General features: G+C 45.7%; 1 protein-coding gene and 1 long non-coding RNA gene across 10 annotated transcripts in view; one reads left to right on the top strand and one right to left on the bottom strand.

Moving 5' to 3' along the window:
- Positions 1 to 24,556, bottom strand: part of CNKSR2 (connector enhancer of kinase suppressor of Ras 2) — a 384,996-nt gene that overhangs the window by 206,271 nt on the left and 154,169 nt on the right. For all 9 annotated transcript variants that reach the window (XM_043504745.1, XM_043504743.1, XM_038375840.2 and 6 more), the window contains one exon: positions 8,216 to 8,335. In XM_043504745.1, the coding sequence (XP_043360680.1) occupies positions 8,216 to 8,335 (120 nt within the window). The remainder of the gene's footprint in view (positions 1 to 8,215; positions 8,336 to 24,556) is intronic.
- On the top strand, positions 808 to 15,276 carry LOC122457995. Its single transcript, XR_006277808.1, has 3 exons — positions 808 to 1,063; positions 13,152 to 13,155; positions 15,265 to 15,276. It is a non-coding gene; the product is annotated as an uncharacterized LOC122457995 (long non-coding RNA).

Genomic DNA, 24,556 nt, shown 5'->3' with positions numbered 1-24,556 from the left:
AAATTCAGATAAGTCTCACTCTGCTTTTTATTTTTATTTCCCTCCCTCCTCTTCCCATCCTACTTTAACTTCTTAGGGACTCTGCTCTCCAGCTATTTTAGATGTTTCACTTATCCTGGTTGGCAGACAGTACCATCTTCAAAGGTATGAGCCATTCTTGCCTATTTACTGCCCTGTTTGCAGTCAGCCCTTCCATTTCTCTTATGTTAACAACATTAATATTGTTAACAACTTTGCCAGTAGAAAACTCCAGTATGTGTCCAAACCACTGAAAGTAGGTCAGTCATAACTCTATCTTCCCAATTCCATTATGAAATGAATCCTGGAAAAAAGGTATTGTTAGGTCAAGAAGTCATCACAAGTTCCTTATGCAATTAAGTGGTGAAAGGCCCTCAAGGTGCCATCCACTATCAACTACAAGACCTTTCATAACTTGTAGAACTGATAACTCGGGAACCAGGTCAGGCTAATGACAACAAATCAGAATGTGTTGGATAAATCTTAAAAACTCCACAAAACGATGCACCCTTCACACAAAATATCAGAAAATGGTTTAACAAAGATAACCAGTTATGAGGATTATCATTTTATACAACCCAGAAGTTTGCTAGGCACCTCATACTACAAATAAACAAACATCTGGTCCCTGCTCTAAAGAGCTTACAGACTAGATGATGTGACTCAAAAAAACAACGATTACTCACTTTCTCATAACTGTTGTTCTTCGAGATGTGTTGTTCACATCCATTCCAAGCAGGTGTGCGCATGCATGCCAGCCGGAAGATTTTTCCCCTAGCAATGTCCGTAGGGTCGGCCTGGGTGCCCCCTGGGGTGGCACCTTCATGGTGCCCAATATTGGGCCCCGCCGACCCCCCACCCCCTCAGTTCCTTCTTGCCGACCATTCCGACAGAGGGGTTGGAGGGTGGGTATTGGAATGGACATGAACAACACATCTCGAAGAACAGTAGTTATGAGAAAGTGAGTAACCGTTTTTTCTTCTTCGAGTGATTGTTCATGTCCATTCCAAGCAAGTGATTCACAAGCTAGAGCTCAGGAGGTGGGGTCAGAGTTATCCACAGAAAATAGCACGGGTCTCCCAAAAGCCGCATCGTCCCTGGACTGTTGTGTAATTGTAATAGCGGGCTCCTTTGCCAGGGTATAGCACTCCCTAATGCAGGATGTTATCCATGACGATATGCGTTGAGATGATACCAGAAGGCCCTTCATTCTGTCTGCCACGGTTACGAAGAGTTGGACTGATTTCCGGAACAACTTAGTTCTCTCTATGTAAAAGGCTAAGGCCCTACGCACGTCCAGTGAGTGCAGCCTGCATTCCCTGTCAGAGGAGTGTGGCTTGGGATAAAACACTGGGAGGAAGATGTCCTGGGTCATGTGAAAATGGGAGACAACCTTTGGGAGAAAAGTCGGATGAGGCCTAAGCTGAGCTTTATCCTTATGAAAAACTGTGTAAGGGGGCTTAGACATGAGGGCCCTGAACTCCGAGACCCGTCGGGCCGAGGTAATTGCCATGAGGAATGTAACCTTGAATGAGAGATATAGTAGGGAGCAGGTGGCCAGAGGTTCAAATGGCAGGCCTGTAAGCCTGGAGAGGACTAAAGTGAGGTCCCAGGCAGGGACAGGCTGACGCGTGTTGTGGGAAGAGCCTGTCCAAACCCTTGAGAAAACGACTGACCATAGGGTTTGCAAAGACCGAGAGACCGTCTGAACCCGGGTGGAAGGTGGAGATAGTGGCCAAATGATGACCAAGACAAGTTCTGGTGCTTTAGGTGAAGGAGGTAGTCCAGTATAAATGGTATGGGGGTGAGGAGTGGTGGCTGACTACATTGCTTCGCTCAGATGGAGAACCTTTTCCACTTGGCCAGGTAAGTAGCCCTGGTGGAGGGCTTTCTACTACCCATGAGGACTTGTCTGACCTGGTCCGAACAAGAGAACTCTGTGGCACTTAGCCATGGAGCATCCAGGCTGTAAGGTGGAGCGACTCCAGATTTGGGTGCTGGAGTCGGCCCTGATCCTGTGTGATCAGGTCAGGAACCAGCGGTAAGGTGAGAGGGGCCACTATGGACATTTTCAGGAGCGAGGTGAACCAGTGCTGTTGTGGCCACACCGCTACTATTAGTATAACTTGAGCCCAGTCCCTGTGGATCTTGAGAAGCACCCTGTGGACTAGGGGGATGGGTGGGAAAGTGTACAGCAGGCAGCCCTCCCATGAGAGGAGGAAGGTGTTCCCGATGGACCTCGCACCGTGGTTCCCAAGAGCACAGAATGTCTGACATTTCTTGTCCGGAGTGGCAAACAGGTCTATCTGGGGAGAGGCCAAGAACTGGAAGATTGAGCTCACCATGTCTGGCCGAAGGGACCACTCATGGCCGTTGAAGGTCCAGCTGAGGCTGTCCGCCAGTGTGTTTCGCACCCTTGGGAGGTATGAGGCCTGCAGGTGGATCAAGTGCTCTATGCAGAAATCCCACAGCGCAAGGGCTTCTCGGCACAGGGGAGAGGAGCGTGCACCCCCGTTTGTTGATATAAAACATCACCAAGGTGTTGTTCGTGAGGACTGAAACACATCTGCCCATTATGTGCGTTTTGAAAGCATAGCAGGCCAGACGCACTGCCCTCGGCTCTTTGACATTGATGTGAAGAGCGAGATCCGCCAGAGGCCTTGGGTCTTGAGGTCCCCTAGGTGAGCTCCCCAACCCAGATCTGAGGCGTCTGACACCAAGGTGAGCGAGGGCTGAGGGCTGACAAAAGGCACCCCTGCACAAACCATTTGAGGGTTGAGCTACCATAGGAGGGAGTCCAGTACCAGGTGGGGCAGGGTTATGACCCTGTCCAACGCATCTCGGGCTGGTCGGTACACCAACACCAGTCAAGACTGGAGTGGGCGCAGCCTGAGTCTGGCATGCTGCACCACATAAGTGCATGAGGCCAGGTGTCCCAGCAGCTTTAGACAGTTTCTTGCTGACGTCATGGGGAACTGTCTGAGGCCTTGTATGATGTCCTGAAGTGAGCGAAACCTGGCCTCTGGGAGGTACGCTCTGGCTTGAGTAGAGTCCAGGACTGCAGCTATGAATTCTATCCTCTGTACTAGGGATAGAGTGGATTTCTCCTCATTCAGGAGGAGACCTAAGTCGAGGAAGGTCCTTCTTATAAACTCGACCTGAGCCTCCACCTGGGCCCTCGAGCAACCCGTGATCAACTAGTCATCGAGGTATGGAAAACCCTGTATCTGGCGCTTGCGCAGGAATGCTGCAACGACTGCCATGCATTTTGTGAATACTCACGGGGCAGTTGACAGTCCAAATGGGAGGATGCAAACTGGTAGTGGCCTGTGTTCACCACGAATCTGAGGTGTCTGTGATGTGGGACTATTGCGATATGGAAATATGTGTCCTTCAAGTCGAGGGCGGTGTACCAGTCTCCTGGATCCAGTGAGGGGATAATGGAGGTTAGCGAGACCATGCGAAACTTGAGTTTCTTTACGTACTTGTTGAGTTGTCGCAGGTCCAGTATGGGTCTGAGGCCCCCCTTGGCCTTCGGTATTAGGAAGTACCAGGAGTAAAAACCCTTGCCCCTTAGCTCCTGAGGAACCTCCTCCACTGCCCCTACCGAGAGGAGGAACTGTACCTCTTGACACAGAAGTTGTTTATGAGAGGGGTCCCTGAAGAGGGACGGGGAAGGGGGTTGGGGGGGGGCGGGAAGGTACAGAATTGGATGGAATATTCCCGCTCTACCGTGTGGAGCACCCAACGGTCCGAAGTAATTTGAGACCAGGCATGGTAGAAAGGGGATAGACGGGATGAGAAAGTAAGATGGGAAGGATCCAAAGGTCAAACTGGCAAGCCGTCCTCGACCGTACCCTCAAAAGGGTGGTCTAGAGCCCTGTGGGGCCCTAGGCTGACCCAAGTTTTGCCCAGAGGGAGGACGTTGCCTCCTCCGAGTGCTCCTGTTCCACCTACGTAGAGCGTGCTGGCAGTTCTGAGGTTGATAAGGACAAGGAGCAGGTTGAGGCCTAAACTGTCTGCGCTGGGTAGCAGGCGTGTGAAACCCCAGCAAAGGAAGGGTACCCCTCGAGTCCTTCAAGCTGTGAAGTCTCTTATCCGTCTTCTCGGAGAGGAGAGCTACACCTTCGAAGGGAAGGTCTTGAATGGTCTGTTGGACCTCGTGGGGAAGACCAGAGACCTGTAACCAGGAGCCTCTCCTCAACCACCCCGTGGCCAAAGTGCAAGAGGCTGCATCCGCCATGTCCAGGGCCGCTTGTAAAGATGCTCGGGAGACCAACTTCTCCTCCTCCAAGAGCGCAGAGAACTCCCCCTGAACTTCCTGTGGCAGAAGCTCTGTAAATTTTGCCATGGACAAGCAGGTGCTATGTCCGTAGTGGCTTACTATGGCCTGTTGGTTGGCTATACAAAGCTGTAGACCTGCTGTGGAGTAGACCTTCCGGCCAAATAGGTCCAGTTTCTTGGCATCCCTGTTTTAGGGGTGGAGCCTTGAAACCCCTGATGTTCTTTCTGATTGGCCTCCTTGACCACCAAAGAGTCTGGAGGAGGGTGGGTATAAAGGTGTTCATACCCTTTAGAGGGAACAAAGTAACGGTACTCAGATTTCTTGGCCGTAAGTGCCAGAGAAGCAGGGGTTTGCCACAAGTTCTTAGACGTTTCAGTTATTGACTTGATAAATGGCAATGCAACCCTGGATGGCTGGAGCGAGCCAGGATATCTATGACAGGGTTTAAGTCCTCTTCTACTCCTCTGCCTGGATCCCCAGGCTTTGGGCGGCCTGCTCTTGAAGAACCCGGTTGTCCTCCAAAGCTGGGGCCGTCAAAGTCCCCATGACCGCTTTGCCGGGTGAAGATGAGGAAGAGAGAACTGGAGGTGGACCCAGTTCACTGCCTTCAGCCACCCCAGGATCTCTTGGCATGCGGTACTGTGTTGAACCAGCACCGATGAAGAACTCTGCATCACAGCTGGTGCCGGGGCAGGTAAAACCGGTGGGACCGAGACCGTCGAGGTTGGTAGGGATGGAGCTGAGGCTTCTACTAGTGCCGTCAGTTGGGGAGCCGATGTTGGGGCTGGCTGATGCATCGGTGCCGAAACCATGTGAGTCGGTGGGGCCACTCCAGTCGAGGGCGGTGCCGTCATCGGCAGTGCTGGCGCTGACTGTAGCACAAACGATGCGGAGGACACCGACACCGTTCTGGAGTGCAGACCATGGACTTGACCCTGGCTCTGATGGTACACCCAGGGTGTCCAGAAGGACCATTTAGCAGGTGGTTGCCACTGTTGTTGCCACAGTGCCGGGTATGGTTGGTGACTGCGGCGGGACTGGGATCTTTTGCTGTGTGATTTGCTTGATCGAGCTGAGTCTACCTCTGACTCCGAGGTCTCCGAATAAGAAGTCTACAGAAGAGCATCCCCTGGGACAGCAACAAACGACGACTCAACTCCGGTGAACGGCGCGCTTCCTGTGTCTCTGCGGGCGGTGCTGAAGATGGAGACCTACGAGCCATCATGGTTGGCTTACCCCTGAAGTGAAACAGGTGCCGTGCGGTCGCCGGAGACTTGTCCCTCCTTAGGGGGGAGGATGGCACTAGGAGGTGCATCAGGTCCGTTACAACCACCATCCATACTGGAGGCGTTCGAGGCAGCATGTCCCCCAGATGGTCCGGGGACCGAGGAGGGTTTGGACACGACTGGACTCCGGCCGGGGCAGGATTTGACGAGACCCTGGGTGGAAGCAAGGTGGAACCAGTCTGTGCCGAGCCACCCGTGGATGGCGGCACTGGCCCCTTAGGCTTTGGGGGGGTGATCGGTCCCTCGCCGACCTCTTCTTCTTTACCTGCACCGGAGATGGAGAACGGTGCCGAGCTGATGTCGATGCCCTATGTCCCAAATAGTGATGGTGCCGGTGGGCTTTAGAGTCCTTAGTCTGTCCCGTTTCACGCGCCATTGGCGCCGGAGCGCTGTGCACCAAAGAGGATGTGCTCAGTGCTGGGCCGTTGGGTCCTGGGTCGGATTGCGGTCTCAGAGCCGCCTCCATGAGCAGGAGTTTCAGTCTCTGCTCTCTGTCCTTAAGTGTTCTTGGGCGGAAACCCTTGAAATGCAGCACCTGTCCTTTTGGTGAGTGTCACCAAGGCACTGCAGGCAGGACGAGTGAGGATCACTCTTGGCCATAAACTTGCCACAGGACTCACAGAGTTTAAATCCCGGAGACCCAGGCATACTCCCGGAGGGGAAACTAACTATCTACCAAATACTACTAACTATGTGATAAGTACAACTATAGAGAAAAACTATTTACACTAAGAACAAAGACACTGCTAAGGCGCTTGCTGCAAGAGTGAGCAAAGTTCCAGCTAGCTGTCACGGACGGTAAAAAGGAATTGAGGGGGTGGGCGGTTGGCGGGGCCTGATATTGGGCGCCATGAAGGTGCCACCCCAGGGGGCACCCAGGCCGACCCTATGGACACTGCTAGGGGAAAAATCTTCCAGCTGGCGTGCATGCACACCTGCTTGGAACGGACATGAACAATCACTCGAAGAAGAACTGGCAACAAAACAGTGGTATGGGGACAAGGGGAGGAAGGGGAAGAAAGAAGACAGTAACAAAATAATGCACAGCTAAAGCTTGTACAAAGCACAGTTAATTCTTTCCCCCAACCATTAAAAATACACACAATTATGACTATTTGTATTACCATAGTGCCTAAAGGTCCCATCTGAGATCACGGCCCCATTGTGCTGGGTGTACAAATGCATATTAAGAGACAGTCCTTGCTCTGAAGTGCTTACAGTCTACACAGACGTGATAGACTGAAAGCTGGGGGACACACACAGGTGCAAGGAGGGGAAGTGACTTGCCCATGGTAATGGCAGAGCTGGAAATAGAACCATAAAAATAATTTTGCTTTAAAAGAAAACTGTATTGGTTGACTCACTTCTTGTCAGAATTATGAGTAAAGAGAGACATAAGGAGGGATCTGAAGAAAGAGTGCTGGAAAACCAGTGCAGCCATGGGACAGGCCTTGCATCAAACACGGAGAGAGCTCCAGAAAGATGGGACAGAAAAAGTGAGAATGTCCCTTCCCAGTGGAAATGGGATAAAGAAAGGGGTGAGCAGGCAGCAGAGTAAGAGACTAAGATGCCAAATTGGTAGGGTGGAGTCCATGGAGAGCTCAAAACCTGAAGGGCAATTTTAAATGGAATCTGACATGAAAAGAAAGCCAATGAAATAAACGAAAGAATGGGGTAATATTTACCAATTAAAATGAAATTCCTTTAATTTTAATTGCTATATATCTGAAGAGAGACATATCAAGTAAATCATTATTTCTAGGTACCTGGGCATGACAAAAGTTGCCAGCCAAAAGATTAAAATTAAATAAAAAATAAAAACCACTAACCCAAAAAATAACCCATGGAATGGGAGCACAGCAGTACAAATAATACACAAGTAAATGGACCATGGGTGTGTGTAGGCAGCAAAAAAGGGTGTAAAAGCAATTTTTCAAGAAAATGATTAATTGAATTCCGAACATCGTCTGGTGTCCCCAAGGTAGGTAGGTAGCATCATTATTCATGATGTCAAATGTCATTTCTCCAATTGTAATCAGAGTTGTTTCTTCTATGCAATGGTTGCTATCTGCATGCATAATCCAAGCAGCAGTGGTCAATTCGTTAGCGACACTCAAGGGATTGCTACATTGGTCTTTTACAGCCATCTGATTAATCATGTAGACTTCTTGCAATACAATTAAAGAATCTACTTTTCTCCTGGGAATTGCTATAGAGTCCTTGAATAAATAAAAAAGTGTTTTATTTCTGTGAGAGATGTTATTATGCAAATTCCAGAATTTGACAGTTTTGTGCATAATCTCACCCAAACTTCATGGCCAAGGTTTATTTATTAATTTAAATGCCCCCCACCCCCCAATTTCAAGATCATAGAATAGGGTCTAAAATATTTCAGAATTTGACGTAAACTGGTGAGAATTTCTTTCCATTTCTTTCTATTCACTACATTTTGATACAGTTATTCATGTGAAAGACCATAACATTAGCCCATCTGTGTGAAAATAAAACTAAACAAACATTTTTTAAAAAAGAAGTGGCCTTGTCCCTGCCCCCCAGTACAGATTTTATTTATAGAATTAACTCTCTCATCTTGGACAACTGTTCTGATTAACTGCGTACTTCTTACCAGCCCTTCACTTGGTTTTATGTTTGTTAGCTGGATCACTTCAAGGTGAGCAGACTGTGAAACCAGAGGATCAGACGAGAGAGAGATAATGTGGTCACAGACGCCAGAGAGAGTTTTACACTAGAAGAAAAATAAAAGGAAAACTACAGTAAATATACCACGATTATTTGAATGGTTTTCTTCCCAATAAAAAACATTTAAAAGAACCAGCATTCTTAACTTATACAACTAAATTACATTCTTGAGTCTTCTTTCCAATAAAGTTAATCTGGTATAAGGCAAACACAGATGAAAGACTACTACTGTCCACTCACAATTCAGATTATCTAGGAAGTTAGACAATCGTCCTCACTTTACAGTCATATAAAAAATTCAAAATGGGAACTTTGAAGTATTTGAAGTTTTCTACTACTATGAAATTAATTGTATTGGTCCCCCAAAATATTTTAATTTTTACTATACAATGATATTTGTGCGGGTTTTTTTGTTTTGTTTTTTAAAGTCAAAGATCACCAAAGTTAAGCCTTGATCTCGCATGAATGGACGTTGCATTTGTGTGGAATTCTACTGAAGTCAATGGATTCCATGCCTGTAAATTCAAGTTCAGGTTCAAGGGTTTCTATCAGAAAGAGTTAAAATAAAATTGGGGAGAGGGAATAAATTTGGAATGAAGCATTTAAAAGTTTCAGCCTAGGCAGAGAAAATACATGTAATTACCTCATATCCTTGAGTCACTACCCTGGCCTATAATGAATAAATCTCTTTGTCTGCACAATTATAGTTAGCTTATCAAACACAAAATTTGGTGGACAAAATTTAATTTCATCATCACGGATAAAACTTCAGTTAGCAATATAATACAGGACCCAATCTTTGTAGTGGGATAAAACTGGCACAACATCAGAACAGAAAACACAAACTCAAACACTTTTGGCGCAACAGGAGAAAAAAAAATTCAAGTGTGCATTCTCTCCCCACTCCCTATCATTAAACCCATTGCACCAGTGTCTTAATGTTCAGATGCACAGTATGTGCATGGAATATAGTCTTCTCAACCATTTTCAAAGGTGCTGAGTACCTACTGACTTTAGTGGAGGTGCTCAGAACACATGAAAATCAAGTCATTAACAATCATGGGCAACTCACATTAATGCTGAAGGCTGTTTTGTAATTATCATAAAAATTTCCCCAAAAGTCAATTTATATAAAATTTAGCAATTCCAAGAGTGAGTCTATTTATTGATACAGTCCATGGCAAAAAGGGACCATTATGATCATCTGGTCTGACTTCCTGTATAACAGAGGCCATACAACTTCCCAAAAATAATTTTTAGAGCATAGCTTTTAGTAAAAAAAAACAAACACATCTTGATTTTAAAATGATCAGTGATGGACAATCCACCACAACCTTTGGTAAATGGTTCCAATCATTAATTACTCTCACTATTAAAAATTTACACCTGGGAGTCAAGAAGTTGAAGCCTACAACAGATAAGCATGTTCATAATGGGGCAATATCTTAGACCTGCTACCCCAGACAGCATTTCTTTTCTGCAAAACTAAAACAAATAAAAAATACTGGACGTTTCTCAAGGCCCGTAGTTATAGTGCAGGTATTTTATACCTCCCCCCGTCATGATTTTCTCTTGCCTGAGGATGGTAAGTAGTGATAATTTATTTTTTGTACTTCTTTTGTATTTTTGGAAAGCTTCAAAACTTTGCCTGGAAGTACAAGCCTGATTTGTCCCCGGGGTAGGAACTCACATTGCTAGACTATACTGAAGCCTATGCTGCAGCCTCTTCGCTACTATTTTTAGCTGTGCTAGTTAAACGAAAGCGAGCATGGGTGTGCCTACCCAACCTGCCATTGCACCCTTAGGCTATGTCTACACTGCACGCTTGTTTCGGCAGGCTGTAGTGTACATGCCACAGAGCCCCCTAGCACAGGTATAAAGTGTAGCTGGTGCAGCCCAGCTTAGGCAGGGAAAGAGATGCCTGAAGGATGGGAGTAAGTATGTGAGTACATAGCCATCACACTCTCTACTCACCCAAGAAGTGCCTCTCTGTCTACGCTGATTTTATAGTTTAAAGCAGTCTACCATCCCACTGCTGGAGTCCTTCCTTGTCACAGGAAAGGCTCTCCCAGCAGAGAAAGGCATCAGCAACTCCCTGCTATGGAGCCTTTCCCCACAGCAGGAAATGTCTCCAGCAGGGGGGAATAGCTCTGCCAGCTGACCACTGCTGGAGCAACTCTCCTCTAGAGGGAAAGGCTCTGGCAGGAGGGAAGCAGCTTGGAAAGGCTCTGGCAGGGGGAAGGCAGCTGGGAGATGCCCCACACTGCCAAATCCATTCCCCTGCCATGAGGGAAAGGCTCTGAAGCTCCATGCTGCTGGTCCCTTCTCTGCCACAGTGAAAGGCTCTGGTAGCATGGAACTGCTGAAGCTGTCCCTGCTGCTTTCCCTCTGCCAGAGCTTTTCCCTGACATGTGTAGCGTACACCACTGCCATGTACTCAAAACCTGCTTTTCACTGCAGCGTGTAGCTACATGGACACTAGACGCCACCACCAGTGGTGTGTAGTGCAGACGTAGCCCTAGTGACTCAGGCATTTTAAAAAATGGGACTTAAGCACTTTAATTTTTATTCTAAATAAAGTCTGTATGTAACAGGATCAGTCACCTTTTGAGCCACCCTTCATGGCTGGGGGTGGCTCTTCAGTACCCTGCCTCAGTTTCCTCTCTCAGGAAACCCAATACCATTATGCAAACTCTCTCAATTCCACCCCACCTTGGGGCTGGTTTATTATTAAAATATCATGTAAAATAATCCATAACCAAAACCTCAATGTAAAATCCATTTATTACCCCCAATGCAAATAGTCATCAAGATCATCCAACTTTTCATCCCTCGATATTCCACGTACAAGCACCTTCAGCCCTTCCTGGACTCTGTCAGTCTTCGTCTGTCCTTCCGGCTCTGACAGTCACCCCAGCTGGACTGAAATCTTGCTCTTCCCAGCGGGAACCCCCACAACCCCTCTGATGGAAGCATCCCAATCTCCCTACCCTCTCACTGTTCCTATGGGTCCAGCTCTCTGGTCTTGGAGAGGTCAGTGGTAAGCTCCCCACTTGCTCCCCTCCTTCAGCCCTCTCTAGCCATTGGCTCCGGCTCTCTGGCTTGGCCCACCAGCCAGCAAACCCCTCTTGCTACTCTCCTGCCTTCAGCCTTTTACCACAAACCATTAATTGTCTAGCTGCTCTCATCTCCTACTCAATCTCCTGCTCCCAGGAAGCCCAGACTCCTGGGTCTCCTCTGCCATAGCCCAGATGCCATCTTTTAAGCCCAATTCACTAGCCAGATTGGTGTGTGCTGATGAGTGCACTGGCCTGACTCCCTCTTAAAGGGACACTGTCACCCTGAGACACTGTAAAATAACATGCTAACTACTACTAATACAGAATAAGCCTTTGCTATACAGTTCACTTAGCAAAAAGAAAAGAAAAGGAGTACTTGTGGCACCTTAGAGACTAACAAATTTATTAGAGCATAAGCTTTCGTGAGCTACAGCTCACTTCATCGAATGCATCTGATGAAGTGAGCTGTAGCTCACGAAAGCTTATGCTCTAATAAATTTGTTAGTCTCTAAGGTGCCACAAGTACTCCTTTTCTTTTCTTTTTGCGAATACAGACTAACACGGCTGCTACTCTGAAAGTTCACTTAGCATTATTCTATGTAGCATCTCCAGTTTAGTGTATGGAAGTTTTCGTCCAGAATCTTATCTCAAATCAGAGGACAGGGTCTACTGTATTTTAGTTCACAATAAAAGAGGTTTTAATATATATGTTTCTAAGATGAAGTCACAGCTTAATGTAAGGAAAAATGATCATCCAGAAACATCTTACCTCCTCAAATTCAAACTTCCTCCTCACCCTTCTGGTTCCATAACTTTCTCCCAGTCCTATCTCATTTTCACACTCAGCTTTACACCATCTTTTATGCTGTCTCCTTCCCTGGAACAGCCACCCACTTCTCATCCATTAAGTCAGTTTCTCCCCTCCTAAAGAGCTATTCCCCTCACCACCCACACATACACACAATAAGCCTTCCCTCTTTGCTCTTCTCATCTAACATGTCCTCACACACTCCCTCCATCTTGAATAGTCATCTTTTCATTTTTGCCCAAGTTACACTGTCAATTCTTTGGGAAGAGGAGGTTACTCACCCTGTGCAGTAAGTGATGTTCTTCGAGATGAGCATCCCATGGGTGCTCCACTCTAGGTGTTGGTGCGTCCTTGCGCCTTCGCTCGGAGATTTTTATAGCAGTACTCGCACCAGTCACGCATGTGCAGAGCCTGTCCCCCAGCTCTGAGTGTACCTTAATAGTATGCATGCGTGACCGGTCTCCTCAGTTCCTTCTCTACAACGGAGGCTACCCAACTCCAAAACAGAGGGGAGGTGGGTGGGTAGCGGAGCACCCACAGGGACACTCATCTCGAAGAACGTCAGTTACTGCACAGGTGAATAACCACCTCTTCAAGAGACAGAGAGAGATGTCCCTGGGGGTGCTTCACTCTAGGTGACTGAAAAGCAGTGTATCTCAAGGAGGTAGGGACTTCAGATTTGGTAGGAATGCAGTAGATAATACAGCTCTCCCTAATCGTGTATCAGAGAGAGGTCCTTGAGTAAGGGCACAATGCTTAACAAATGTGTTCAGAAGATCAAGTGGTCGCTTTACAGATGTCAGCCAGGGGAACTTTGCACAGAAAGGCCACGCAGGTAGCCACAGTTCTAGTGGAGTGAGTTCTGATGCCAGCTGGAGGCGTCACTTTCTTTATCTGATAGCCCAGTCGGATACACTCAGAAATCCAGTTTGAAAGTTTCTGGGTAGAAATAGGTGTCCCTTTGGAATGCTCCGCGATGGAGACAAAGAGTCCAGAAGAGTTCCTAAAGGGCTTGGTTCTAACCAAATAGAAGGATAAAGCCCTGTGTACATCTAACGTATGCATGGTGGATTCAAAAGAGTTTGCATGTGATTTAGGAAAGAAAGTTGGTAGGTGTATCGGTTCATTGATGTGGAATGATTAATGCACCTTTGGAAGTAATTTGGGGTGTAATCAGAGGGTAACCTTGTCCTTAAAAATAGTGTATATGGTGGGTCTGCCATGAGAGCTGCTATTTCTCCTGCCCGTCTGGCCGAAGTGACTGTCACCAGGAATGCTGTTTTCATAGAGAGGTGTAAGAGGGAGCAAGTGGCTAGGGGCTCGAATGGTTGAGTCAGGCAGGATAATACTAAGGGAAGGTCCTACGAAGGGGTAGGAGGTTTAATGTCTGGGTACAGGGACTGGAGTCCTTTGAGAAAACGTTTGGTGATGGATGAGCAAAAACAGAGGTATCATCCATCTTGTCATGAAAAGTTGTAATAGCAGCTAAATGGACTTTGATGGAGCTGAAAGAAAGGCCCAATTGCTTGAGGTCTAATAGGTAGTCAAGTATGATCAGAAGAGGCGCAGAAGTAGGAAGAAGTCGTTTAGGTGAGCACCAGCGTGTGAATCGCTTCCACTTACAGAGATAGGTGATGTGAGTAGATTGTGTTCTGCACTCGTTGAACCTGCTCAGAGCATGCTAGTTCATTCTAGGAGAACCATGTAGGAACCAAGCTTTGAGGTGAAGCATGGACAGGTTGGGGTGCAGAAATCGGCCATGTTGCTGCGATAGGAGGTTTGGAGTTAGGGGCAATGAGATTGTGGGTGAACTGACATTCTGATGAGGAACAGAAACCATGGTTGTCTGGGCCACAACGAGGCAATCAGAATTACCATGGCACGATCTGTCTATATCTTTGTTATAACTCTGTGGAGAACTAGTATCAAAGGAAAAGCATATAGCAAGTCCTTGTGCCATGGGATCATGAACACATCTCCCAGGGAATGTTTGCCCAGTCCCGCTCTGAAGCAAAATTCGGGATATTTTGCGTTCTTCGCAGTTGCAAAAAGGTCTATGGTTGGGTAGCCCCATATGCGGAATATGTTGTGGATGATTGTCTCGTTTATCTCCCATTCGTGATCCCAGGGAAAGTGTCTGCTTAATTCGTCCACTGTTGTATCCATAGCTCCAGGAAGATAGGCGGCAGATATCCAAATGTTGTTCGCAAGGCACCAATTCCAGAGCTTCATGGCTTCTGTGCAAAAATGAGTGAGAGTGAGCCCCTCCCTGCCTGTTTACATAGAACATGCAGGCGATGTTGTCTCTCATTATCTATACATGTTGGTTCCAATTAATGGGAGGAAGTGACGGCAGGTGTTGCATATGGCTGGAAGTTCTAGGACGTTTATGTGCAAGGAGGATACGGTTGAAGACCACAGTCCCTGGGCTGTGTGGTGTGACATGCATGCACCCCACCCTGTGAGGGATGCACGGATAGTCATTATGAGGCACGGAATTCTCTCCAGAGCAGAGGTTGGAGGGAACTGTCCACCATTGGAGAAAGTCTTTGACTCTGAAAGGTATGGATAGAGGCTTGTTTAGAGCGTGCACATTCGATCTGTAAATCATGGCCAGCCAAGCTTGGAAGCACCTCATGTATAGTAGAGCATTTTGGACCACGAAAGTGCAGAGGCCATGTGACCTAGTAGTTGTAGACAGTCTCAAGCGGTGACCTGAGGACTATTGCGGAGTTTCATTTTATGGTGTTGAAGCAATCAGGTGGGAGAGATGCTATTCCCATCTGGAAATTGAGGTGTGTTCCTATGAACTCCAGGTCCTGGGTAGGAGATAATGTGGATTTTGTTTATTTGTAGGCCAAGGGATAGGAAACAATCGACAGCGAACTGCGTGAATCGAAGCGCTTCATCGAACATTGAAGCTTTGAGGAGACAATCGTTGAGGTAAGGAAAAATTATGATCCCTTGTTTCCTCAGGTAGGCAGTGACTATGGCTAGGAGCTTGGAAAAACACAGAGGGCGGTGGATAGACCGAAGGGTAGCACCCTGTCTTGAAAATGTGTCGAGCTGAGGGTAAAATGGGCCAGACGTATAGTCACATGAAAATAGGCGTCCTGTAGGTCGAGGGCTGAAAACCAATTGCCCTGCTCCAGCGCTGGGATTATGGTAGTGAGAGTAACCATTTTGAACTTTTGCTTTTTGATAAATTTGTTGAGCTGCCTGAGGTCAAGGATAGGTCACCATCCACCGGTTTTCTTTTCTGTTAAGAAATAATGGGAATAAAACCCCTTCCCTCTATGTTGTTCAGGCACAAGTTCCACTGCTCCCAATCGAAGGAGATGTTGTACTTCTTGGATGAGTAGTTGCTCATGAGAGGGGTCCCTGAAGAGGGATGGGGAGGGTGGGTGGGTAGGAGGAAAGGACAGGAAAGGGATCGAATAGCCAATTGTGACGACCTCTGTAACCCAGGTTGTAGGTGGTGATGTTCTGCCATTGATGGGAGAATGGTCATAGGCGGTGTCCAAAAATAGGGATTTGTGGTGTAAGCACTGAAGTGGGAACGTTGTTTTCTAACCCTCAACCAAGGCTCCAAATCTGCTTATTAGTCGGAGGGGATTGAGACGCTGCCGAGGAATTGAGACGGCAACACAGGTATCTGGGACTCTGGTGTTGTTGTTGTTCATGTGATCTATGGCATTGCTGGGTATATGCAGGGTAGCGTGGACGCTGGTAGGGTTGATATTGATATTGTCGTCTTCTAGTCATAGGGGTTTGAATTCCTAGAGACTGGAGAATTGCCCTCGAGTCTTGCATTGAATGAAGTATGTCGTTCGTGGTGGAGGCAAAGAGTTTGTCACCATCGAAGGGAAGATCTTCAATAGTATTCTGGACCCCTTGAGGAAAGGAAGAGGAGGAGAGCCTGGAACCTTGGTGCATGACCACTGCTGTAGCAGTGGATCTTGCTGCAGAGTTGGCTGCATCGAGGGCCGCTTGAAGGGTGGTATGTGAGATGATTTGTCCCTCAGAAACTAGAGCTGTGAATTGTTGTTTCTTTTCTTCTGGAATGTCATCAATAAAGTCCATGAATTTGTTGTAATTTTTGTGGTCATATTTTGCCAGAACAGCAGTATAATTAGCAATGCAAAACTGTAATGTGGAAGATGCATATACTCTACATCCGAGCAGATCTAATCACTTACTGTCCTTGTCAGATGGAGTGGAGTGGGGAAATTGGTGTTTGGTCTTTTGGTTGACTGCATCTACTACCAGCGAGTTTGGTGCTGGATGAGTGAAAAGGAATTCAGAGCCCGTGGAAGGGATGAAGTACTTGCAGTCCGCCCATTTACAGGTAGGTAAGCTTGCAGCAGGGGTCTGCCAGATGGCCTTAGCAGGTTCCAAAATGGCTGCGTTGATTGGTAAGGCAATCCTAGAAGAAGAAGAGGGCTGCAGGATGTCCATTAACTCGTGCTGCTGTTCAGGAACCTTCTCCAAGTTAATTCTTAATTCGCTGGCAACTCTTTTGAAAAGGTCTTGAAATTTTGAGAAATCATCCGAAGATGCGGGGGAGGAGGAAGTAAGGCTTCATCAGGTGTAACAACTGTGTATACTCGGTTTGAGGCAGGTCGTGACTGAACCTGCAGTTGTGACGGTGCTGCTTGGTGCCTTATGTCAGTGGCAGGTTCGTCAGCTGGTGCTGGAGAGGTATCGCACCTGGTAGAGGTGGCATAGCGAATGTGGTCTCGAGGACACTCCTGGGGCCCAATATTGCCACTGTGGTGGGAAGGGCATAGGTGGTGCCATCCAGGGGTTTACCCACCCCGGGGCAGGATCCTGACAGTAGGATGAGGTAATTTTTCTATGACCTCTATTGACTGGGGTCTGAGGATGGGAGATTTGATATGGTGAAAATTCCCCTTGCATTCCAGCTTCTCATCATTGAACTGAACATTTGAGAGAAGTAGGCATTGAGTAGGGGTGACTGCAGGATAGGTGATACCAGCAGTCCCTTGACTGTGTAAACTGTAGTGCTGGAGCTCCTCTGTGAGGCGAGGGCTGTGCAAGAGGAATCTGCTGTAAAGAAAAATTCCTCTGCACCGGTGTCCCAAGCATTGTTTCACTGCCAGCCAGCTCAGTAGGTGTGGGTGCTGGGAAAGCAATAACAGCCTGCAGGGGGTCAGGCACATCAGCATGCGTCAGCACCGCTTCCGTCGCAGTGCCGAACAGTGCCATATGAGAGGCAGGCAACTGGAAGCCTGAAGCCTCTACACCGGAGTTTTGCGGTACTGCCGCAGCCACAGACAGGTTTCACGTGGCGCCAGAAGACCCCGGCGCATCAAAAGTGCTGAGCCAGGAAAGCTCTGGGAGGGAGGCTGTAGACCTGCCTGAGGAAGTCTTCTCCCGTGAAGTTCTCTTTGAGGGTGAAACAAGGTGCCCCCCCTTTTTTTAAACAGTTTTCTTGTCTCTCTTTGGGGCAGGGGGGCTGTGGCATGCAGTGGAGCCAGTGTCAGTGCCCGGGTCTGAAGCTGACCCTAATGATTTTTGAAAGAGGAGCAGTTTTAGTCTCAGCTTCGTATCCTTCCGTTCCCTAGATTTAAGTTTGCTGCAGTGGGCACATTTTGGGGGGATGTGGGACTCCCCCAAACATTTTATGCCCTTTGCATGGCTATCTGACAGGGGGATGGCCTTCTTGCAGGTAGAGAAGTGCTTAAAGCCTGGAGAGCCAGGCATGTCGGAAGCGGCTGCCGCTGACAGGAACGAAGAAAGTTTTTTTTAAAGAGAAAAAGATAGAAATGGTAACTAAGTAACTACTGGTAACAAACAAACTAGAAAGGTAATTGTAACAAAGGGAGAGAAAGTTTCTAACGAGTTTGCTGAGCTCTGTCTCAGGCCGGGAACGGTAGAGAAGGAACTGAGGAGACCGGTCATGCATGTATACTATTAAGGTACATGCAGAGTGTGGGGGGACAGGATCTGTGCATGCGTGACCGGTGCAAGTACTGCTGTAAAAATCTCTGAGTGAAAGTGTAGGGACACACCAACACCTAGAGGGACATCTCTCGAAGAAAGGGACCTTATCACCACTCTATATTTTGCAAAATAGCCGGTCCAGGACATTTTTGGTAATAAGTAACCTCTGAGAACATATCTGATCTATTCATCCTACAATTTTCAGTTGCCTTATATTTCTGATAAGCACTATTTTCCTCACTAACATTGCCAAGAGATGCAGAAAAGGAACAACCAACCACCCTTGACTAACTGAATCATTAAACTTGGCAAGCATTGAAGGAGAAAGTTATTTGCATCAGGTATACATTGAGTCTTATGGGATGGTTACCTGCTCAGTCTAAGGCTGCTATGCTTCTCAGAAAGAAAAAGGATGTGATTCATCCATTTGTTGCCAATTAGATGGCATGAAGGCAACTTTAGCAGCAGAACACTATTTTGGTTTTGTTCATTCCTTGTGGGATAATTTTGCTCTCACTATAAGAGTTGCCAGGAGTAATATTCATCCCTCTTTTATTGAAAGCAAGCACAGCACGGTGTAAGAAAAGTAACAATTTGATGCCTATATGATACAGTTGGAATGTTAACCTTTTCAAAATTCCTGAAAAATTAGGGACATCATAAGAACAGATGAAGAATTGAAGTAATTATGCATGTAAAAAAAATCACCAAATCTGGGAACATATGAACACTAAAACTAATAAAAGTATGTTGTATCAAAACGTATATAAGCTATTTATTGGCAAAAGAACTGAAACATTGGACTGAGGGTTACATTAATATTAGATGGAATAATGAAACCAAAAATTGAGAGATTAAATTGAAGTATATTCAAGATGTCTTATGCAGTTTAAGTTTCTAGCTATTATGGCTGCAAATATAAACTTGCAAATGTGAACTGAAATACTGCTGTTCATTTGAGCCTTCATATATCGACAGACTACTTTCCTTGGACATCCTGGTGGCTTAGATATCTCAGTGTCTCATGAAGAGCTTTAGTTTTCAAGATCAACAACTCTACCAAAAAGACTGCTTTTTGTTCAATGAAACTACTAATGGCACTGATGTAATACATTTTCAGAACCTTAAGATGGCAGCCTTTTAAAGATCTATTAAACATCATCAATGTGTGTTAATATGAGAGCCAGTTAGAAGTACTGGCAGAAAATAAAAAGCCACACTAAAATGGAAATGAAAAATTTCTGTGAAGCATTTGTCTCATTTTCTGATTAGCTCTACTTAATATGACATTCAGAAAAAAAAATAAAAGGCACCAGGCATTAATAGACTTGAGAGGTTCAATAAGAAGGTGCTATAACACTGAATCCTTAAAGAGGATTCCTCGAGAAATAGTTACTTTAGATAATGAGATCTAATTTATAATGTTGTCGACTTCGTAATTAAAGAATAGCTTGGTCCAAAACACAAACTTCATAAAAACAATGTTTTGTTTCACCACTGAACCTTCTCCAATCTATTTTGTTGCTGGAAGGTATGAATTACTGAATGATAAATTGGAAAGTAGATGTATTTACTTGCTCTTTTGTTTTCATATATGTTTGTACAGTACTCATCAGACTGATGACATTAAGTGTTTTGGTTTGTCTGTTTGTTTTTACATTGAATTGCATACGTGAGAAATCATTGCTTTAATACCAGAGAGCAAAATGAGAATGGATAATATTCTTGGCCAGCCATCTCCTAAAGACCTTCGGAATGACAATCTTAAAAGATACAGCCTGATCCTGCCTTACCAGTCAAAAAAAAAATCTCGCTGTTCTTAGAAAATCTCTGATGCCTCTTGTAAATGTATACCGAAAATACATACATATATAAACTTTTAATGGTGTATCCTACCCAACTGTTACCAACCCAGTTGATTATGTACAATTTAGTCATTCTTAATTACAAATACTTCTTTCCAGGCCAAAAGATACTACTTGTCTAGCTACCTTTCACAGCTTATTAAAATTTTCTCTTAGGTTTTTAAAACAATTATCTTTATCATGTTTTTTGTGGTAATACCTGGGGCAACAGAACAGATCCCCATTGTCCTAGGCACCTTACAAACAGAGAATAAGAGGCAGTGCCTACCCCCAAACAGTTTACAATCAAAATAGGGAAAAGATATGGACAGAATTTATAAGCAAGGAGAACAATACAATGGCAGCAAACGTCACATCAATTACAGTATTTTTTTGGTTTGTTAAAAAAAAATTTTTGTTGGGGTAATAAAAGGAGGGTATTAGCTAAATGGAAAGACTCACAGACTCATCGATTTTAAGGTCAGAAAGGACCATCGTGATCATCTAGTCTGACATCCTGAATATTGCAGGCCATAGAACCTTACTCACTCCTGAAATAGACCCCTAACCTACGGCTGAGTTACTGAAGTCTTCAAATCATGGTTTAAATATTTCAAGTTACAGAGAATTCACCATTTACACTAGTTTAAACCAGCATGTGGCATGGTTCACTTTCAGTAGAGGAAGGAAAAAGCCTCTGCCAATCTGACCTGGGGGAAAATTCCTTCCCAATCCCAAAATGGAGGGAGGGAGCAGGAAGCCATGAAGGGTGAATGCATTATGATACTGGTTTTAACTACATGATCTCTTACTATTTTTTCCAGAGGACCCCTCTCTCATTTAGTGCAAAGGATGGATGCTGCTAGATATAAATTCCAGTTAGAGGAGCACACCTCTGTGATAAATGAAGGAGGAGGAAGCTCCCTTTTATGGACACCCTGTTAGTAGTTGTTCTCTACTTGCTTTACCTGTAAAGGGTTAAAAAGTCCATAGGTAAAAGGGAGTGGGCGCCTGACCAAAAGAGCCAATCGGAAGACTAGAACTTTTTTAAATTGGGAAAAAACTTTCCCTTTGTCTGTCTGTGTTGTTCTCCCAGAGAGCAGACACAGGCTGGAACTATGCTGTAAGAGCTTGGGCCAGGTACAAAAATCATCAGATCATACCTAGAAACTACTCATTTGAAACCCCAGATATGTAAGTAGATCAAGAAATGTCTAGGAAGACGCGATTAAGTTTCTCTTTTTCATTTCTTTATGGTTTGTGGACTCCTCTGTGCTAACCCCAGGTGATTTTGTTTTGCTTTAAGCTGGACCTCAAGAAGCTATCTTGATGCTTAATCCTTGTAATTTTTTTTTAAAAACCTAGCAAAAAGCCTAAGTTCCAGATGTATTTTCTTTCTTTTTGTTTTTAATTAAATTTACCTATTTTAAGAACAGGATTGGATTTTTGTGTTCTTAAGAGGTTTGTGCATATGTTGTTTAATTAGCTGGTGGCAATAGCAGATTTCCTTTGTTTTCATTCTCAGCTCTTCCCCGGGGAGGGGGGTGTTAAGAGCTTGAGGGTACCCCACAGGAAGGAATTCCCAAGTTGCCTTTCTGGGTTCTGAAAGGGGTTTTTGCAATTCGGTGGTGGCAGCATCTACCCATCCAAGGTCAAAGAAAAGCTGTAACCTTGGGAGTTTAATACAAGCCTGGAGTGACCAGTATTAATTTATAAAATCCTTGTGGGCCCCCACCTTCTGCACTCAAAGTGCCAGAGTGGGGAATCAGCCTTGGCACCTGCACTAGCTCTGTTTGGGCAAACACGTTAAAAATAGCAGTATAGCTGCAGCAGGACAAACCACCTTGAGTACATACCTGTCAGAGACACTAGGTGCATACTCCAGAAAGCTAGCCACTCATGCCGTTGCAACTACACTTCTATTTTTAGCACTGGCAGAGGTATGTCTCATCAAGCTGGAAATTATATCTTCCAGCTCCAGTGTAGACATTGCAAGCAACTATTTGCTATTTCCTTTTCTCCTTCTTGTTCATCGTATTGCTCCTGCCTTATTTACTGCACACTATTCAAACCCTGCTCTGAAGACCGAAGTTTTAATTTCCTCACAGGCTCATCACCAGAGTATAGTGCCTCACAGACATTATAGTCATAATTTATTGTTTCTATTTTCCTGAGGGGGAAACAAACAGAGAGAGATTACTGTGAGAAGAATGCACTAAATGTTGATGCCCAACTTGAGACACCTAAGACCTGATTTTTCAGAGTATGTAGCATTATACATAATTTTATATGTTGAAAGCACAGCTCCCATTGGTTTCAGTTGCAGCTGGGAGCACTCAGCACATGTTCAAATCAAACACTGGGGTCTCAAGTCATGCTCCCAGAAAATGAAGAACATACATTTAGTGATCACCTGGGGGAAGTTTGGTTTAAGTGTCTCAACTAGCATCACACTAGAACTCTGTGGCAGAGGCAAGGATACAATCCAATTCTTCAGGACAGTATTCAGCTATCCTTACCATGAGACCCTACTTTTTTTTCCTGCAATCCCCTACCTCATCACTGCACACCTCCCAACTTCTCCAATAAACGAAACAGAGGTCCTACAGTCGACTTCACTATGTAACCCTGATTCATCCCCAGAGCAGGTCTATCCTATGCACTGAAAGAGGCAGGGGTTCTGTGGCGAGAACAGTATGCGATCATGTAATTAAAGACTCTATCACAGTGCATATCACAAGGGGGCCAAATTAAGGTTGCACAGGCAACCTTAATTCTGGCATTTTCTGAGTGCTAGACTTCGCAATCTTAATATGCTTCTTTTAACGTAGAAATTGCACACACAACAAAATGAAAGGTTTAAAAAAAATGAACTGAAAAAACATGTGGCAGCATATTGACACCCACATGGATCATCAGAAGGTTTTATTCACCTTTAGATCCACCATACAAACCTGTGCCACTTGAGTTAAGAGTTAACAGAGTAACTGATAGCAGCAATAGCTTGTAATCCTCTATGTGGAGCGACCACTAGAGGGGGAGGAGACACACACTTTGCCAACAGGCTTCACAGATATTTGCTGAGAGAAAGAAATGGCGAGACTTAGGAATCTTGGGTTCCACTTCAGGATCTGGAGGGGAGCATCCTCTGCTGGGCAGAGATGTCTTCCCATTCCCTTCTAGTCTGAGCTGTTCTGCCCTTTCCCCTCCAACTGTCCCTGTCCTGTTTCTTCCCTACCCCAGTCCCATTCTCCTCAACTAGCCGGTACTAATTTCACTCTTCATGCTTCTCAGCCCAGTTGCAAGTCTCCCCCACCCCCACCCCCACACCTCTGGTTCTGAGCCTCACTCTCCTCGCCCAGCCAGTTCCAGACTCCCCTCCCCACTGGCTTCGAAATACTCAGCCTTTTCCCTCCCTTATTCCCAGTCTCCTTGCCCAGCCAGCCCCAGTCCCCCTGTACCTGGGTCCCAGTTCCTGTCTTCTTGCCCAGCTAATTCCAATCTACTCCCTCCCAACCCCCACATACAACCATGAGTCCCAGTTTCCCTACCCCTCACTCCCCAGCTTCCATGGCCAGTATTCTGGCCAGGAAGGTCTCTGAGAGCACAGGAGGGAGAGACTCCCTGCTCTCACTACCAATACCCGGACCTGCCACCAAAATGGCCCAGAGCAGCCAGAAACTGCAATCACAAAGCAAGTTCTGCACAGACCTCTGCAATCCCAAGATGGAGCATGCTAAGTGCAGATGGAATCCTTAGGGAACTAAACTACAAAGTTCTAGCTTGTCTCTACTGCGTACAGACAAACTGACTTTTCAAAATCTTATAATTTGGCCAAATTTGGATGGATTTTCATGGAGACAGCAAAGGCACATCCCTGACACAAGGCACATCCCTGTCAATTTTTAAGTTTCTGCTCCAAAGCCTGGGGGCATTACAACTGTTCAAAAGGTGAAAAAATATTGGCCCCAGGGGCAAAACAATGTATTTTCCCCTACCCACATTCTCAGAAATATTTGTACCAGTTGGGCTGACATTTCAAAAAACAAAACCAAAAAATTTAACCTGAGGCAGACACCCAGTCTGGCAAAATTATCAACAACAGAAAAAAAATCTTATAATGGGAAGTGTCCAGCACTGCCTATAATATGTGATTATTAAATAAATAAATACATCCAGTTACTCTGAAAAACACTTCAGAGACTATATGATTCTGGGAAATGGAACAGGATATAGATGTTGCAACTCAAAGCTAGAGAAGGTTAGCTGTGATAGAAGATTGTTATCATCTACTGGCAGTGACCTCTGAAGAGAGTTGGTGGACACAGCTCAGCCAGTTCCTGTCCAAATTACAGTTGTTACCCTTATTGGCACTTTTAATAGACAGAATAGGATTGAAAGGGCATGGAGATGGAACAAACTTCTCAGCTCATGCTTCAGCATCTCAGCTGGCCACCTGCAAGGGTCTGGAAGGGATTTCTCCCCATCCCCCAACATATTCTGGATTGATTTTTATCTCCTTCATTTGAAGCTTCAAGGATGGCCACAGCTGGAGATGGGACATTGAACAGGGAAGGCCAGGGTTCCGA

Source organism: Dermochelys coriacea, chromosome 1 (assembly GCF_009764565.3).
Source record: "Dermochelys coriacea isolate rDerCor1 chromosome 1, rDerCor1.pri.v4, whole genome shotgun sequence".
Lineage (NCBI taxonomy): Eukaryota > Metazoa > Chordata > Testudines > Dermochelyidae > Dermochelys > Dermochelys coriacea.
This window is presented reverse-complemented; position numbering and strand designations above follow the sequence as displayed.